Raw genomic sequence first — 15,885 nt, 5'->3', positions numbered from 1 at the left:
TACCTCGACGAGTTGATACTGACTCGGCTGCGTCGACGGACCCGGCCAGAGTCTAGGGTCAGCCGGAGCAGAATCCTCCCACCGAGTCAGTGTGTCGAAGTCGATCCTGATCCTGGATGTAATCGACAACAGATTGTCTCGCCTGGGAAACAACTCATGTCTGCTCCGGTCATTGACAAACCAGATCTGTGCCAATCACAAACGTGCAGCAAGGGCACCGGAAGTATATGGTTACTCTGAAGGTCGTGATATTGTGTCAGATGATGGACTGAAGCTTGAATCGCCCGGGTCTGTTGCCTTCAGTAACATTTCCCTACCTCTCCTTCGATTGTGCATGCTCACAGCTTGCAACCAGAGACCATGTCGCCTGGTTCATAAATATATGCTAATCCCAATGACGATAACCCGGTACGCCGATTCCACATATGTAACTACCTAGGTAGGTACGCCCAGCTGGACCTACTCCATTGACTGAGTCCCCTTCGCTATCGCTATTGCTCGGGCAGCAGCATCCTCAAAAGAATCTGTCGAGCACGAAAAGTTAGCAAGGGTCGAACAACTCAGTCAGCATGACAAGGTCTTTGCAAACTTACCAAACGCATCAAGTTGAAGTCCACTCTCCTGTATCAGCTTCTGCCCTTCGGCCTCTCGCGTCCCCCGTATCCGAACGACGACCGGTACCTTGAGCTTCAAATCCTTGAACGCCATCAGGATGCCATTGGCAATCATATCACCCAGCGTCAGACCTCCAAAAATATTGACAAAGATGACTTTCACTCTAGGATCCGACACGATGATCCTGAAACCAGCCTTGATAGTTTCTGACGTCGCCTTGCCACCAGTGTCCATAAAGTTCGCCGGTGAACCACCTCTAGCCACCAGGGCGTCGACGGTATTCATGGCCAACCCGGCACCATTGACGATCGTGCCAATCGATCCTTCGCCCCCGAACTTGACATATATCATGCCTTCCTTCTCGGCTTCGATTTCTTCTGGAACTTCGCTCTCGATGTCTCGCAAGGCATGTACGTCAGCTTGTCTCTTCGAACTTCGAAAAGCTGCATCATCGAATCCGAATTTGGCGCCCTGGACTTGCAGAACACCGCTATCATCGACCACTATCTTCGTCTGAAGAACGAATGCCTCCTTTGACGTGAAAAGGTCCGCCAGTTCGCCAACCAATCGGGCCAAGTTTTCTCGGCCTTCACCTGAGATACCCAAATGTGCCGCGACGTCCTGGATTATTGTGTCGGACTTTGCTTCGTCTGTACCGTAGCCGAAAGGAAAGCTCTTCGACAGCTGGAAAGCCTCACCAGGAGCTGTCGTCGGTGATGCAATGATGCAAGGCTGCCGTGCGTCGCGATCGATCGATATTGCCACAAATTTCTCCTGCTGTCCCGTCGGAGAATCTGCAATATTGATCCCTCGGTCTCTAAGCATATCAAGCGCCTGTGACTTCTTGATGTACAGCGTCCGTCGCTGTTCACGTGTGTTTGTCTTACTTTCCGAAACCATCGGCCGCCGTCGCATGGTATGATAGCCTCTTTTCTGTGACGCCCCAGCACCAGAGGCCTTGTGTCCTCCAGATTTTGCCCGTCCCGCTAACAACTTTTTCATGCCTTCTCCAAGTTTTTCTGGATGATCGACGATTGTAACGCCAACATCTTGCAAGATCCTTATCTTCTGTGCAGCACTGGCCTCTCCGGGCGCCGCCCATGCGCCAGCGTGACCCATAATTCGGGCAGGAGGTGCTTGAATACCACCAATGACAGACATGAAAGGTTTGGGATTTGCTTCCCGTTTGTTGTACTCCTTGATCCATTCGGCAGCTCTAAGTTCGGCGCTGCCACCGACCTCACCAATCATGATGATGCCTTCGGTGTTCTCATCCTCCACCAGGACCTGGAATGCTTCGACGAAGTTCGTGCCAGCAAGAATGTCGCCGCCCATACTGATACCATACGTTTGTCCAAGCCCAGCACGAGTCGTAGAAGCCACGGCTTCATAACTCAATGTCCCTGACTTGGCCACAATGCCGACATTGCCTTCCTTGAAGAAGGGTAATGGTTGAAATCCAAGTCGGCAACGGCCATGTGTGCTGATAATGCCAGGACAGTTTGCGCCGACCAACCTTGTCTTGGACTGTGTTCTAAGCATTTGGTGTATCCGCATGATGTCATGAACTGGAATATGTTCTGCTACAGCCACGATAAGAGGTATCTCGTTCTCAATGGCCTCTTCCATTGCCGCTACGGTGCCATTTCCAGGCACGTAGATGGCACTGGCGTCAGGCTTGAGCTTTTCTACAGCAGCCCGGACACTGGGCAAGACAGGTAGACCGAGATGCTCGCCCTCAAAACCGGGCTTGACACCGCCGACAACGTTGGTGCCATAGTCTATCGATTCTTGGGCATTCATAGTAGCTTGCCGACCGGTAAATCCCTGGTAAAGCACACGCGTGTGCTTGCCGATTTTGAGGTTGTCAATGGTATCAGCATAGGACCGACGTGCCGTCGATGCTGAAAACGGCGCCACATTTCCATATGTGCCATGCTTCTTCCAGGCGCGAAATGGAGCAACCTGGAACTTGAAACTCCGTGGTAGAATAACTTTCGTCATTATCGCTGAATGCTCGCGCTCGATCAACCCCGATCTGCCGAATGCGGTGGAAATAAACCAGGCGAGCTCGAGCAGCGGACACCTGCAATATTTGTTGTGCTATAAGTGCTGGACACCAAGCTTCATTTGAAGGTTGTGAGGGGGATATATACAAAAGTCAGGCCGAGGCGGATTAAAGCTAGAGGCTCGGTGAGTTCATAGGGATGCTCAATCCCGAGGTCGGCGCTGACACTGCGATGCGGAGAGAACCTTTGTTAGGCTTGTCTCGAGAGCGGACGAGAGCCGAGTCGACCAATCTCCGAGACGCTACCACATTTTCGAGATGGGCTGTGGCATTCTGCGAGATCGGAGCTGTTTGCTTTCGGAAAATATACTTGCGCCGGAGGAAGTAGGAGGTCTGTGGTACCCGAGAGTCACCATGAGACCCCTGAGCCGCAAAATGGATGATGCTGTACTCGATATTCGAATCTGGACGTTTGCTGTTTCCCGTGTCCTTGATCCCACAGCTGAGGCTCCGGAGGGACATCGGGACATCTTTGCGCCTAGGCATTATTAGGAGGTGCACCACCTACCCAAAGAGATAAGTACTGTAACTTAGATGCGGGGAGCCCAATTGAGTCACCAGCAGATAATCTCTCTGCCACCAGATGTCTTTAGGTGGTGTTGCAGCTAGCCTGCGGTGCGTTCTACGGTGCCCGCTCGGCAATTGAAGCCTTTCCAAACTTCAGCCGCATTGGCATGCCCACCATGCCCCCAGGATTCGCGGCAGGCCCTTTTTTCTTTGGCTGGCTCCTCTTTCCCTGTCTCATCTTCCCCGCCGGGTTGCGTTTCCCTTCGTCCTGTTCCTTGACGTGTCGCGTGTAATGGCAGTGACGACGGTGGTGCCACTGGAACATTTTTAGATCGAATGTCACGATTTCATCTCTCTGCTTCAGTATAACATCGTTTTTTAAGACAACGCTGGTCTAAGCTTCCATTGTTCCTGTGACATCGCTTGCAATCCGCTCGTTCTCCCACTTATTCTGCTGCAGGCCTACCTGTTCCTTCAGTCTGTAACTTCAGCATTGATCCTTGTCACCTCGACGCTTCTCCGACCCATCAAAAACAGGTGCTTGACGATCCTGGCACGGCCGAAAGATGGAGTCGAAGCTGTCGAGTTTGCACATAGATCTGCCGCCAGCGTCTGCCCTGAAGTTGAAAAGCTCCACTAAGCAAGAGGAAGTGGCCGACTCCTGGGAAGATGAAGAAGACTTAACGTCTCCAGTCGATTGGGATGAAACGCCAACCGAAGGGCCAGGGCCTTCCTTAAAGCCCGTAAAATCATCAGATCCAGCGCTGAAACCTCCACCTCCAACACCTATATCGCCGCAAGGGACCAGCGGGCAGTATATAGACTGGGCTCCAGCTCAAGTTCTGGGAGGAGGGCGCCCGAGACCACATAGCCCACCGACAGCCTCGACCCAGACAGAATCCGATCGAGAGCGAGAGCGGCGTAGGCCAGAGAAGACCACGGCGACTGCGAGCCGACTCATCGCTGCAGGATTGGGCATGAAAGTCCCGAAGAAGACTGACGAGCAGAGGCAGTACGACCGTGCTATCAGAGAACAAGAAGTTCGGCGAAAGAACAAGGAAAAGGAAGATAGGGAAAGACAAAAAGAGGCAGATGAGAAACTGAAGGCGAATATGTGGGATGGTTGATTATGGGTTTCTGTCTCTGTTGCCTGCTGTTCGTGGTACACTTGTGACCGGGTGCACCATATGACACGGCCTACCATGCAGGATTAACAAAAGGCGGTGATGGGGTTCGTTTGCAGTTTCCGCATACTCGATCAGAGCAAAAAGTATCATAACCATTTTTATGGTCTTGTACGATGATCTCAATGCTCGGTATCTTGCTCAGGCCCGGACTGAAGTACATTCGCTTCTGCTAAATGGACTCCATGAGCCAGCAATTCCAGCAATCTACCCTCAAACCCTGGGGAATGCCCGTTCACCACCATAATCGATCCATTGCATCTGAGACCGTTGATCAAGTAGCGTTGCCATAACGCCGACCAAGATCCCTCCCAACTAGGTGCATCCAGGCGAGATGCGTCGTCGTGGTTCAACCAGGAAAAGAGAGCTTGAGACACCAACACCGCGTGATTCTTGTAACACCTCAGTGATCTCAGCGCTGATTGCGGCTTGAATCGAATCCAATCCTCTTTCTGTAACAGCACCTCTTCCCTCACGCAGAGCCACCAATCTGCTCTTGATGAACTTCAATCGAGTCTCCGTCTGCCATATCGAGCTGGGATAGTTGTCAGTTCCTAGTTTGACAAAAGCCAGATATCGCTCATATCGCGCAAGCGAGAGATTACTCACCGTGTCAGGCGTGTCGTGCCCTTGGACTCGGTTTCCATCAAACAAGAACCGCGCAGTCTTCATGTCTTTGCCCTGTCTCTCGCAGAAGGCCCTCATCAATTTTTCGAGTTTTGTGCTCCTCTTGATCTTGAAGAAGACTTCATTGTTGCCATCGGTGACCTTGATATTCAAGTGCTCAGCCCCACCCGCCGCGGGCATGTCTGCATTGCCATTAGGCGACTGTTGACCGGCGTCAGACATTGTGATTGTGGTGTAAGAACAGAAAGTCGAGGAGATCGAGTCTGCCGAAGTGGCGCGAGGCTGAATGCGGCTCAAGTCTGCCCGGAGTTAGTGGGACAGTCGAGTAAAGTGGGAGAGGGTCGCAGAAGCGTCCTCACCTGATCGTAGCGAAAATGCCTTTCAGCGATTGTTTGACGGGAAGTGTTGGAAAGGAAGCGAAGACTTGCGCTGAGGGAAGATTGGATGTATGAGTGGAGTGAAGGAGGAAGAGAAAGAGAGAAAGAGCCGTTGGCGGGATTAATAAAGTCGAATGCGCGAAAAGGCGTCGGCGACACTGGTTTGGTTTGGTGTGGTTTCCCTTGTAGAAGAATGCGCGGGAAGTGACGTTTGCCACATGAAGAATCCCTGCCTCTTCTCCTCCCATCTCATTCTTACTTCTCTTTCACTTCATCAAACATTCACTTGCACTTCATTTTAGGCTCTCATCAAAGCATCATTTCATTGACTCGTCAATCATAAAATCTACATGCATGCCGGCGTCCACCTTTTGAGGAAAACAACGCCATTGAACAGTGTCCATCAAGCAACGGCAACATGCATCCGGTCCAAACAGCAGTCAAGCACTGTTGACAAAGGACAAGCAAACCTCGACCTAAGGTATCATCCAACCCCGAAAGATCAAGGGCTTATTCATCGTCATGTGATTCGTTTCTTTCATCCTGCTTTTCATGTTCATTGCCATTTCTCCACTCAGAGGCTATGTCTCATGCCTCCGTCACTTTCTCTTCCGCCAACGAGCACATCCACGGTTCGAAACTCGACAGCTCCTTTCCCTCGCCTGCTGGTCAAATTGCCGCTTCCACGCTTTCCAATCTTGCAATATATGCATAAGGTCGGCTTTGGTCGTCTCCTTCTGAATACCTCCCCAGGTGCCCAGCCCTCCTGCTGAAGGAGCATCTTTCTCCTTCAGTTGCGAACTGACTTCGATTTCGATCTGCTTTTGAACCTCGGACTGTGTCGTTGGTCGTGTGAGCTTGATATACTGAGGCTGAGGATCAAAGTATGAATCTGCTGGTGTTGTTGCAGCACTCAATTGAAAGTGCTCCCGTGGGCCTCGAGGCATGGCCGACGCCGTATTCGTGTAGATGAATGAGATGAGCAGCACGAGGACGGTACACTGCATGGCGGCGGCCTGTAATGAGGTCGCCCTCATCCCGACCACAAGCCTCCCAAGTGGTCGCTTCAGATTGTTTGTTTTGTGGACCGTTCTTTTGATATGCCCGTCCTCAACCTGCACCACGACCACAAAGCAACCCACGATCGGCCCTCTCAAGCAGGTGTTCCCGTCGCTTTGTCTCAAGCTCCGGTATGGTCCTTTTGTGATTATGGCTCTTCGACCGTACGCTCAACTTCCCCCAGCCAAGAGGACTTGACAAATTGCTAAAATGAGTGACTGATGATCTGGATGAGTGACTCGGGAGAAAGAAGCGGAAATTGTGTATATCAGAAGTAGGAGACCCCAGATGAAGCCTTCCAGCCTCCCACGAAATGGCTGGTACAAATGTAATCGGTATGGAGTCAGTTCCTTTCTGACAGCGCCTTGACAGAAAGAGGGTATTCGTGGTGGTCCGTGGTGTCAGAGGTGTATATAAAAGTCCACGTACACCCACAAAATCCGAAATCCAAAATCCACTTCAACGCCCCCTGCGTCGTCAGCAAACTCCCTGCAGCACCACCCATTACGTTTTGTTCACCAGTGCAGGTTCACAGCCCTCCCTTACGGTCGTCACAGACAGACAGTATCGGTATGCCCCTATAAGCGTCCAGAACTCCGATGCGTGGCTTACGAGGACAGTGTCCATCTTTGTTCGAAGTAAGCGGCTGACATAAGGAGGGCCATAGAGCTCGCCTGAATGAGGTGCTTAAGGCTCAGCTGCGTTGAGCTTTTGATCAGTGATCGCCTGAAAATTACTATTATTACACAGTCCACACACCCCTTGTCTTTGCCCGAGCAAATCTGTCGAGGTATCAAAGTCTATCCCTTTTAACTGACCGAGGGACTGCGAATGTCGGCGCGAGACATATCCCTTCTCAAGGGATTTTGTCGCAACGCACAAAGCTGAAGAAAGGTCTACACCCACGTCGACGGTTGTTGCACCGCCGCCGCCGTTCTAGACGGTGGTCCGGTCGGTATTCTTGCTCCGCCGACACCAGCCCCAGTTGTGCCTGTGCCTGTGCCTTGCTGCTGCTGACTCCCGGAACCGCCTCCCGCCCCGAGACCCCTTTTCATCATCCGTCCAAGAATGCCGACCATTTCAGCCGCATCCTCAAACGAGTCATCGTCCATTCCTTCCTGGGCCTCGTATACGTGGCGGATACTCAATCGGGCCAACCCCCGCGATTGCTCCGGCTCGTGCAGACAGTCATACACGTATGCGACGTATTCGACTTTCACGGACAATCGGACAGGGTGCGAGCCCGGCAGAAGTCGTTCAGCGAGCTCATTGGCTTCCCGAAAGGCTCGCAACGCGTAAGGTCTGTAGTCATGTAGAGGCAGGAGGAAAGTTGCGGTACCGTTGCCATTGCTATCAGGGGAACCACTGGTGTAAGGATGCAAAGGTAGGGGCAGACCAGGCGGCGTGCGAGTGGTCATTCCTCCACCAACGGGACCACCCAGGCTTATGGCTGGTGACCGTCGCCGTCCGCCATTTGTGGATGAGGTGAGTGTTGGTTCTCGTGAAGGTGTCTTCGAAGAGAGTTTCGGTGACAATGGATCTGGAAAGAGTGAAAAGGAGCCGGACTTTGACCGATTGATGCGATCGTTGACGGGTGGGTCGTTGTGGAAAAGAACAAAGATATGGTAAAATGACGCCTTGAGCTTATATGACAGCACGCGGAGCTCGACATAGTTGCCGACCATAGGTAGCACATACTGCTCTACCATGACAAGCCCTTCCCTCGCCAGCCATAATATATGATGGATGAGGTGTCGGGCTTTCGGGTCACGGACGGGGTCGAGTTGTTTCGCCCTCCGAGCATGAAGGAGCTTCTCTGCTAGAATCACGGAGAGCCCTAGAACACGAAACAAAAAGCTAGATTTTTCAAGAGTCAGGCAAGACACAAACACCTTCTGGACTGATCAGCTCACCTGGAAAGATAATTATTCTCTGTGGTGGTGACTTTTGCAAAATAACCGAGAAACTTTTGATCCACTTCCGAGGAGGCCATCCAAGATGAATACAGTAAGGGATCCTCCCACGGCTGCCACTGTCGAGACAAATACGTCAGTTCAATGAATGCTTGTTTCCATCGTTTTCGCATAGGAGGTGATGCGCCCGGAGACTGGGAGTGCGAAGTATCCATGATCCACTGCGCAAGGAGCTCTGCTTGTTCACGCAACGACGTCAAGCGCCGCCTCAATGAAGAAAAGCACACTATATGGTACGGCGCAACACCACTTCCACTTGTTGAGGACAGGCAACAATGGAACAATGGTGGGGAGTTTTGCTCTCAACCTAGCAGCATAGCCATTGCTGAGTGCCGACCAACTGAAAGAGAAGGCACCCGATGTGAGAATTCACTGTGACGTTGCTGTACTTGACGCAGTTCGTGAAACGTGAAGAAGGGCAATGTAATTTACCTTTAGCCGCCAGCCCCAGGTTAGGCGCCTGCAGCTGGTCGCCCTGCAGAACTATTGTCTCTGCCAAATGTGTTCTGTGCAATCCCTTGAAGCCTTGCCGACTCGCTAGGCTGGAATTTTTTTTTTTGGAGAATTATCGTAGTTGCGAAACCGAATTCAGATAGCCCGCCCTCTCAATGGAATGTAGCTTATGACCTCTTGTCGACTTTCGAGTGCGCCTGTGTCGGATGTCGGAACCGTTGAACTGTATAGCGAGTGACTCTATTGTGGATGTAACGAATGTGCGTGACAGATTGTCAATTGTTGGTACAAGGGGAAATCTCAGGTTTTGAGACTCGGAGTTTTTGGCGGCGCAATTAATATTAGAGCTGATTGCTGTTGTTACAGAGTGGACAGAAGGAGGAAAAGAACGAATTGTCGGGCAAGGATCGACCGGACAGCTCTTGAGAAGAAGATATGACCGCTCTGGCGTTGGGTATCTGGTACAGTTGTCAGTTCGTTGTCAAAGATATCTCTCGGTGACGTTCCACCCCGTCGGAGACGGCAGCCATCATACCTGAAGATTGGAAAGCTGATCCCAAGGACTGGGGGTTAAAACGCCTGTTCGTCCAGCACCGTATTATCGTAGCCAATGAGTGAGGGACAGGTAAGGGGAGGTCAGAATGGCGGTCGCAGAACGTCTGGAAACGAGGCTGAAGAAATTGCTTGGTCTCGTCTGACGCATCGTGTTGTCGTCAAATGAGAGAATGAGATGGTCGGGTCAGAGGCTCGAATGAAGTCTGAGTGCTGCGCAACATTTATCGAGGTCCTGGTAGTCTGCCGCAAGCTGTATCGGACTTTGAGCGTTTTGCACTTTCGGTGATTGAGGTTCGGAACCGGCAAGGAAGACGATTGTAGGAGCCAGTGGGGAAGCTGCAGGATCGCTGAGGTTCAGATTGCCGGAGAGGCATCAGCTGTACTCAGAATTAAAAGGTGCGGTGGAGATTGGAATCGAAGGTGCGGAAAGAATGCAACGAATGTAGCAGTTCCTGATGCTGCGGTCGGACACCTGATCACGAAGTTAAGGACAGTAGGGAGCTGCGTGGAGGAACAGCAAGCATGACGATGATGCTATAGGCAATACGTGGATTGAAACACGTAGTAGAGAATGTGAAAGACCACCAGTCAAGGGTTCAACGAAAGTCGGTAAGCTTGAGGTCTGAACATGAGAGGCTGAGAGCCGCGATCTGGAAAAAGACCTCTGCAACGTGCCAACGCATCAAGCGCGTGTGTCCCCCTGGTCGGCATTCCTTACCAGGACAGTGATAGCGTGGAGAAGGTTCAGGGACCAGGGCGATGCGTTGGAGCCTCGGATGAACAGCTTAACACGGAAGCTAACGGCCAGGCTTCAGCCCAAATTGCAGGGGCTGTAGCATTGGAGTTTGAGGTCGGTCAGGTCAAGATGGAAATGTACCATAGTACAGAAAGAAGGAATAACGAGCGTAAAGCACACAGCAGACGTCAACTTATAACATAGCATTTAGTCATGCAAGCATTACTGACGTTACTGACTGACACCTGGCATGGCAGGAAGATGGAAACCGGAAAAGATGTGATTGAAAGATGACATTCTGAATTTCTGGGATCAGATTCCATTACGCTAGCAAGTCAGTGGCTTCAAACTGGGGCTCCTTAGCGACGTGGCACGGCAAGAGGCACCAGGCACTAAGGTAAACACCCACCACCCAATGCATGACCGGATGAGCATCATTTTCACGGGCACCACGTTGATAAGCGAATCGCAGCGCGCCGGTGCACTACCTCAGAGTACCAGTTTCTTTAGCGAACAACATTGACACTGATGAACTCATTTTGCAGTCCTGTGACGGATTTTGTTCGATACCTAGGTACACCACAGCATAGTCGCTGTCTGCATCGAAGAGATACAACCCGCACCTTTTTCGCTGCCTCTCTCCAACGACCTTGTTCGCTGTCTTCAGCAGCCAGTCGTCGTATTGATATGATATGTTCCTGCCAGAAAAATGCTTCTTAGTCTGCCCGCTGCACTTATTCGGCCGACGAGTGCTCTTGCAACTCATCCTTATGCCCACTGACGACGCCGCCTCCCAGACCGTCCGGAGCAACATAGCAGGTCTAGCTTTGAGAAAGCCACCCGGACCTGCAATGGGCTGCAAACCGCGGCCCACCTCTGTCCGTCCTTGAGGATATGAATTCAGCAGCATCACGTTGGCGTCGACAAATACCTGTGTAGCATCTTATGCTCCATCTGGCATCCGAACTGTAATGTGATCACCGTTGCCACTGTGTCGATTAGTATATATGTCCTGAGCCTCTCGCTTCGACATACCTTAGTGTGGTCACGAGAGGGTGAACCATGAGCGTTGAGCTCATCGTGAGAGATTTGTTCGAGAGCCACAAAGCCATGATATGCATATGCTTTCTCGGCGCGTTCAAGCATCCATATCCCAGATACTCAGTCCATAGACGGTGACCACTTCATTTTCCATCGTCCTGCGCCGATTCCATCTGACCGTAAGCGGGCCCTTGAGGAGGTCCGTTCATGGCAGGTCCATTATTGACTTGCATTTGTGAATGCATCTTCTGCGGTATCTGACCATATCCACCGCTCATGGTTCGATGTTGCATTCCATACCCTTGTTGCGCATTTGATCCATATTGGTGGCCGCCATAATTGCCTCGAGGCATCCCCATCTGTTGCTGCGGATAACCCATTGGCACCCCTTGGTTCGAGACACTAAACATCATGTTTGGGGCGCCTGTATGGCTCTGTTGAGATCCCTGCTGCATCATCATTGGAGCAATCTGACCAGGACTGGAGAACGCCCCGTTTTGTTGAGGATAGGCATGCCTCGAATTTGGCGAGTACATTTGCATCTGAGGATTGAACTGTTGAGGCACAGCCATGTAAGGGCCGTTTGATGGCTGCTGAACCATCATAGGTGCGCCCATTTGCCCTATCTGTGCGTGCATCATGCCAGGCGTGCCAGGAAAGGGTCGCATCTGCATCTGCATTTGTCCACCTGGCGTTCCGAAATATGGTTGCTGTGGATACGCGAGCTGAGCCGGATGGGGCATTGGTGAAGCATAGGTAGATGTCTGACGAGATGTGACACTGGGCGAAGGGTAGACGCCAGGCGTGCCAGCACCAAACTGTAAGCGGTGGTTTCCATCATCGTATTGGTGAGGATACTGGTGTACTCCTGCATGCTGACCATGCTGCGGTGTCGCAATATGAGGAATGCTGGCTGGTCCACTCGGGATTGTCTGTCCTTGCCCAGCAAATGCTATATGTTGATTTGAACCCAGTCGAGCGGGCGCTCGCGGAACGGCAGTGGCAGTAAGCTGCTCGAAAGCTTCTTCATATGTCTTCTGATCGTTCTCCGCCTTGACTGTCCAGCGAGGACCCGTTTGGAATGCGTTCGGAATGCCACCATTACTGCTGTAGTCTTTGTGCGGTTCTTCATGCTTGCCCTCTGGGTCCGTCTTCTTGTGCGAACGTTCCTCCTTCATTCGGGTAATTGGATTGAAGTCCTTCGTGATAGATGGTCTTTCCGAAGCAGGCTTTGGCTTCCGGTTGCCGAAGAATAATGACGGACTCGCCGTTCTGGAGATGGATCCGCCTCGCTGAGTCGAGGCAGGACTTGACGGAGTCTGGGAGGAGCCACCGGGATTGAAAGTAGCAGCAGTAGGGCGGAACTCGGACGCTTTCACATTCAGGTTGAATCTGCCAGAAATAGCTGATGTTGGCGTGTGCATGTTGGATCGCTGAGGGCTGATCATGCCATTCTGATCCGCCATAGGGCCGGTAGGAGGGACACGGCCCTCGATGATAGGAATAGGAGCCGGGATAGGAGGGCCTGCATGGCTTCCCTTGCGATCTTGGTGTGAAGGGAATCTTGGTTGATAAGGAGCATTGTTGTTGCGCCCAGTCAACAAAGGAGTTTGTTGCTGACTGGTAGCCCGATCAGATCGACCAGGTTGAGGGAACCCGCCACGTCCGCGATTGAAAGTCTGTCTATCCGGCACAGATGGTATAGGCTGGGGATCCTCAACTTTGCGAACTGTGTTTTCAGCCGCTGGAGCCGGTGAAGGACTGGCAGCAGTTGACGCTGATTCCTCGTGTTCTTTTTGGGCCTTTTCGACAATGGCCTCCTGCTTAGCTGGGTCTTTGGCAAGGATACCAATTAGATCATTGGGTATCGGTGTCTTGAGTTTGAAAGTTTTGGAAAAGCGAAGCAACTCGTTCAGTTTTGCAGTCCGATCTTGGTTCTGCTGTGCCTTCCTTCTCTCCATCACTCTCTGCTTTTCGGTGTCGGCAAATACACGAAATTGATTGAGTACTTTGACTTCAACGTTTTCAGTGGGGCCAGGCGAGACTGCCTTCTTTGGTCCGGCAGGTTCACCCCCGACGTTTTGAACGTTGGCGGCGGATGTTGCACCGTGCAATGGCGCATCAGCCGTGACTGTCTCAGAAGTTTGAGCAGATGCCTGACCAGCATCACCCGCGGACTCCTCACTTGAAGAGCCTGCAGCTTTGTCTTCTTTCTGCTTCTCGCTGGCAGGTTCCTGACCCTCGAGTGGGTGTAGCTGTGCTGAGATGATCGCAGGATCGACAGGTACACCTGGTACTGTTGCTTGACCAGTGGGTGCGCGCCTCGCTGGCGGTGTGTATTTATTCGGACCACCCGCTGGCAGAGAAGGGAAACCGCGTTCTTCACGGCGCACTCCACTGTACTTTTCTTCTTCATCGTCACCATCATTCTCTAGAGCCTGACCACGTTCCTCGCGAATGTGCATATTGTTAGCCGCTGAGCCTTCAATTTCTCTGGCAAGTCTTTCTGCTTCAGCTTCTCGACGTCTGTATGAAGGTGCGCTTCGGTCAATAGAAGTTGTGTACAAATTCTCATCGTACGTGCTCTGTGTACCGAAGAGTTGGGAATTGGTTGCGAACTGATCCCAGCTGGTTGCATTGCCGGACTCCAGTGAGAAGTCGGTTGAGGGAGCTTCCTCAGGAACCCATCGTTGAAGCGTTCGCTCTCCGCGAAGCTGATTGCCAGAAATGTCGGCATCAGTTTGAAAGCCTGTGGACGAGCCTGCACGTGAATTGTTAGTCTCGTTGTACAGTGTAAAGGAAACAAGCGTACCGTTTGCGAGTTTAGGATTCTCAGGTAGCGAGAATTCCGCAATATACATGTCGGCCATGTCTTTCACATCGAAATTCATTGCATGTTCGGGACTCGAGCCAATTAAGGCCGCTTCCCGAGATGCAGCACCATTTGTCTGTCCTCCAACTGCGGCCGGCAACTTTCTGACCATCTTTAAGGTAACTTTAGAGTTGGACGGATTGAAAGTCGATCCAGACAGCAGGCCTTCATAACTGTCGCCTGACTTCACGGTTATAACGATGGTCAAGCCCTGTTGACATTGTCAGAGACGGTTCAGTAGTGGGACAGCATTATCGGGACCGTACAATAGCCGCTCCAAAAAGAAACATCAACCTCTCATGGGCCTGTTTGTCTGATACACCACTCTCTTTCTTGGTACCTGATCTCGCATTACCTTGGTTTCTTGGTTGCAGAGAACTTCCATTTTGCTGACTAGCCATTGGGGCACGCTGCGAAGCGGAGCTCGAGGCTGAACCCCAGGCTTTGTGGGAACTTGGTCGTCTGAGAAACAGGAGAATTAGTATATGATTCTGTCAGAGTGGTGTATGAGGAACGAAATGTGTCATGACCTATCCAGGAGAGAATGTGGCCCTTTGTGAGTGTCGCAAGAAATTCCGACATATTTAGGGGTGCAAGTATGGAAGAACGGTACGTACCGTGAAAGACCCTCGACAGGACTCTGCTTGCGCCCTGCATCCGCACCTTTCGCGTTGCTACTTGATCTCATCGTGGTTCTCACCAGACCATTATTGTTTTGTGTGGTACTGGAATTTAGGAAAGAGCCGGAGGAGGATGTAGCGCTGGCGGCAGAGGCCATCAGCTCAACGCTGGCAAGGTCGCACAGGAGGCTTCGTGGGGAGCTAAAATCGACGGACCAGCCAGTCAAACTGCGCTCTCAGAGGAGTTGAACCCTTTCGAAGAGAAGGAGAGGTGGAAATGGTGTATGTTCGAATGTCTCGGTCGAGGGTACAGGGCACGAGCCTTCTTTGGAAAGTTTCAAGAGCCCAGGCGAAGCTGGTGGAGAGCAAGCGCAGTTTGAGGGAACAGGGCACTCGCCAGAAACACAAGCAAATTAAGAAGGGAGTAGAGAGTGACTGGCCAGGCAAGGTTACAAGCCTAACACTTTGAGAAAATGTCAAGAAGAACGCAGCAGCAACGAACAGACTGCGAGGAGGGATTATGTTGAGAGGATTGCAAATGGGATGGTGCAATGGCCGAGAAAAAGAGGAGGTTTGTGGTTGCGGTTGTGGTTGATGTTTGATGGAGAGGAAAGCTGGAGACTGTTCCCTCTAGCGGTGCAGATTGGGTTTGAGGGGCGCAAACCACAAGAGTGCGCCCCCCGTTCTGCCCTGGTTTTAGTCAATCAACATCCAACAACAGGCGGCCGACCCGCGGCGCCAGGCGGATTAGTGACTCCAGAAGGCAGCCAAACAGCGAAATAATGGGCACTCAGGCACTACTGTAAGGTAGTCAACCTCACTTTCACCTCGTCAGTGTGGGCCGAAAACTACTCTGTTTATTTTATTCTGCTGCTGGTTGTTGCAGCATCAAGTCATTCTGCAAACCACGATTAATCCATTCGGTCACATGCAAAGAATGGTTCACCACTCCTCACAACCCTCTTCAGCAAAGAGAGCATGCGTTCTTCGAGTCTTACCACAGTAATCACCCTCGACTGCAGACTGGTCGACTCCTGCAGCAACTTCCGGACTCAGCAAATAAATAATAAAATCCTCCCAATCTTTGACCCACTAACTTGCTTTGTCCGTATCACCTCCCCTGCATCTTTCTGCATTCTGGTACTGGTGTGCTGGCGTCTCCCCGACGGATACCGCGTTCCCCGTGGCACGCCAATGG

The 15,885-nt window shown here is 51.7% G+C and overlaps 6 protein-coding genes across 6 annotated transcripts; 1 reads left to right on the top strand and 5 right to left on the bottom strand.

The window, feature by feature from the left end:
• Positions 1–349: 349 nt before the first annotated feature.
• EDD37DRAFT_97081 (succinyl-CoA ligase subunit alpha) lies at positions 350–2,708 on the bottom strand. The gene is made up of 2 exons (XM_062820398.1): positions 594–2,708; positions 350–524 (listed from the first exon to the last, which is right to left on the bottom strand). Exons 1-2 carry the CDS (start codon positions 2,617–2,619, stop codon positions 460–462), a joined length of 2,091 nt encoding a protein of 696 aa, XP_062676139.1. The 5' UTR covers positions 2,620–2,708; the 3' UTR covers positions 350–459.
• A 927-nt stretch (positions 2,709–3,635) lies between these two features.
• EDD37DRAFT_96887 (uncharacterized protein) lies at positions 3,636–4,706 on the top strand. The gene has a single exon (XM_062820395.1). The coding sequence runs from the start codon at positions 3,757–3,759 to the stop codon at positions 4,315–4,317; it is 561 nt and encodes a 186-aa protein (XP_062676138.1). The 5' UTR covers positions 3,636–3,756; the 3' UTR covers positions 4,318–4,706.
• A 140-nt stretch (positions 4,707–4,846) lies between these two features.
• On the bottom strand, positions 4,847–5,181 carry EDD37DRAFT_559581 (ubiquitin family protein; the record flags this gene model as incomplete). The annotated part of the gene is made up of 2 exons (XM_062813800.1): positions 4,847–4,909; positions 4,984–5,181. The coding sequence occupies 2 exons, from the start codon at positions 5,179–5,181 to the stop codon at positions 4,847–4,849; spliced, it is 261 nt and encodes an 86-aa protein (XP_062676137.1).
• Positions 5,182–5,646: 465 nt separating this feature from the next.
• EDD37DRAFT_97029 (uncharacterized protein) lies at positions 5,647–6,874 on the bottom strand. The gene has a single exon (XM_062820397.1). It carries the CDS (start codon positions 6,413–6,415, stop codon positions 5,978–5,980), a length of 438 nt encoding a protein of 145 aa, XP_062676136.1. The 5' UTR covers positions 6,416–6,874; the 3' UTR covers positions 5,647–5,977.
• A 459-nt stretch (positions 6,875–7,333) lies between these two features.
• Positions 7,334–8,565, bottom strand: EDD37DRAFT_605105 (14-3-3 domain-containing protein; the record flags this gene model as incomplete). Its single annotated transcript, XM_062814793.1, has 2 exons — positions 7,334–8,294; positions 8,351–8,565. 2 exons carry the CDS (start codon positions 8,563–8,565, stop codon positions 7,334–7,336), a joined length of 1,176 nt encoding a protein of 391 aa, XP_062676135.1.
• A 2,636-nt stretch (positions 8,566–11,201) lies between these two features.
• On the bottom strand, positions 11,202–15,037 carry EDD37DRAFT_96854 (uncharacterized protein). The gene is made up of 4 exons (XM_062820393.1): positions 14,685–15,037; positions 14,334–14,529; positions 14,008–14,278; positions 11,202–13,956 (listed from the first exon to the last, which is right to left on the bottom strand). Exons 1-4 carry the CDS (start codon positions 14,843–14,845, stop codon positions 11,339–11,341), a joined length of 3,246 nt encoding a protein of 1,081 aa, XP_062676134.1. The 5' UTR covers positions 14,846–15,037; the 3' UTR covers positions 11,202–11,338.
• Positions 15,038–15,885: the final 848 nt, after the last annotated feature.

This window comes from Exophiala viscosa (assembly GCF_022695815.1).
Source record: "Exophiala viscosa unplaced genomic scaffold EDD37scaffold_1, whole genome shotgun sequence".
NCBI lineage: Eukaryota > Fungi > Ascomycota > Eurotiomycetes > Chaetothyriales > Herpotrichiellaceae > Exophiala > Exophiala viscosa.
This window is presented reverse-complemented; position numbering and strand designations above follow the sequence as displayed.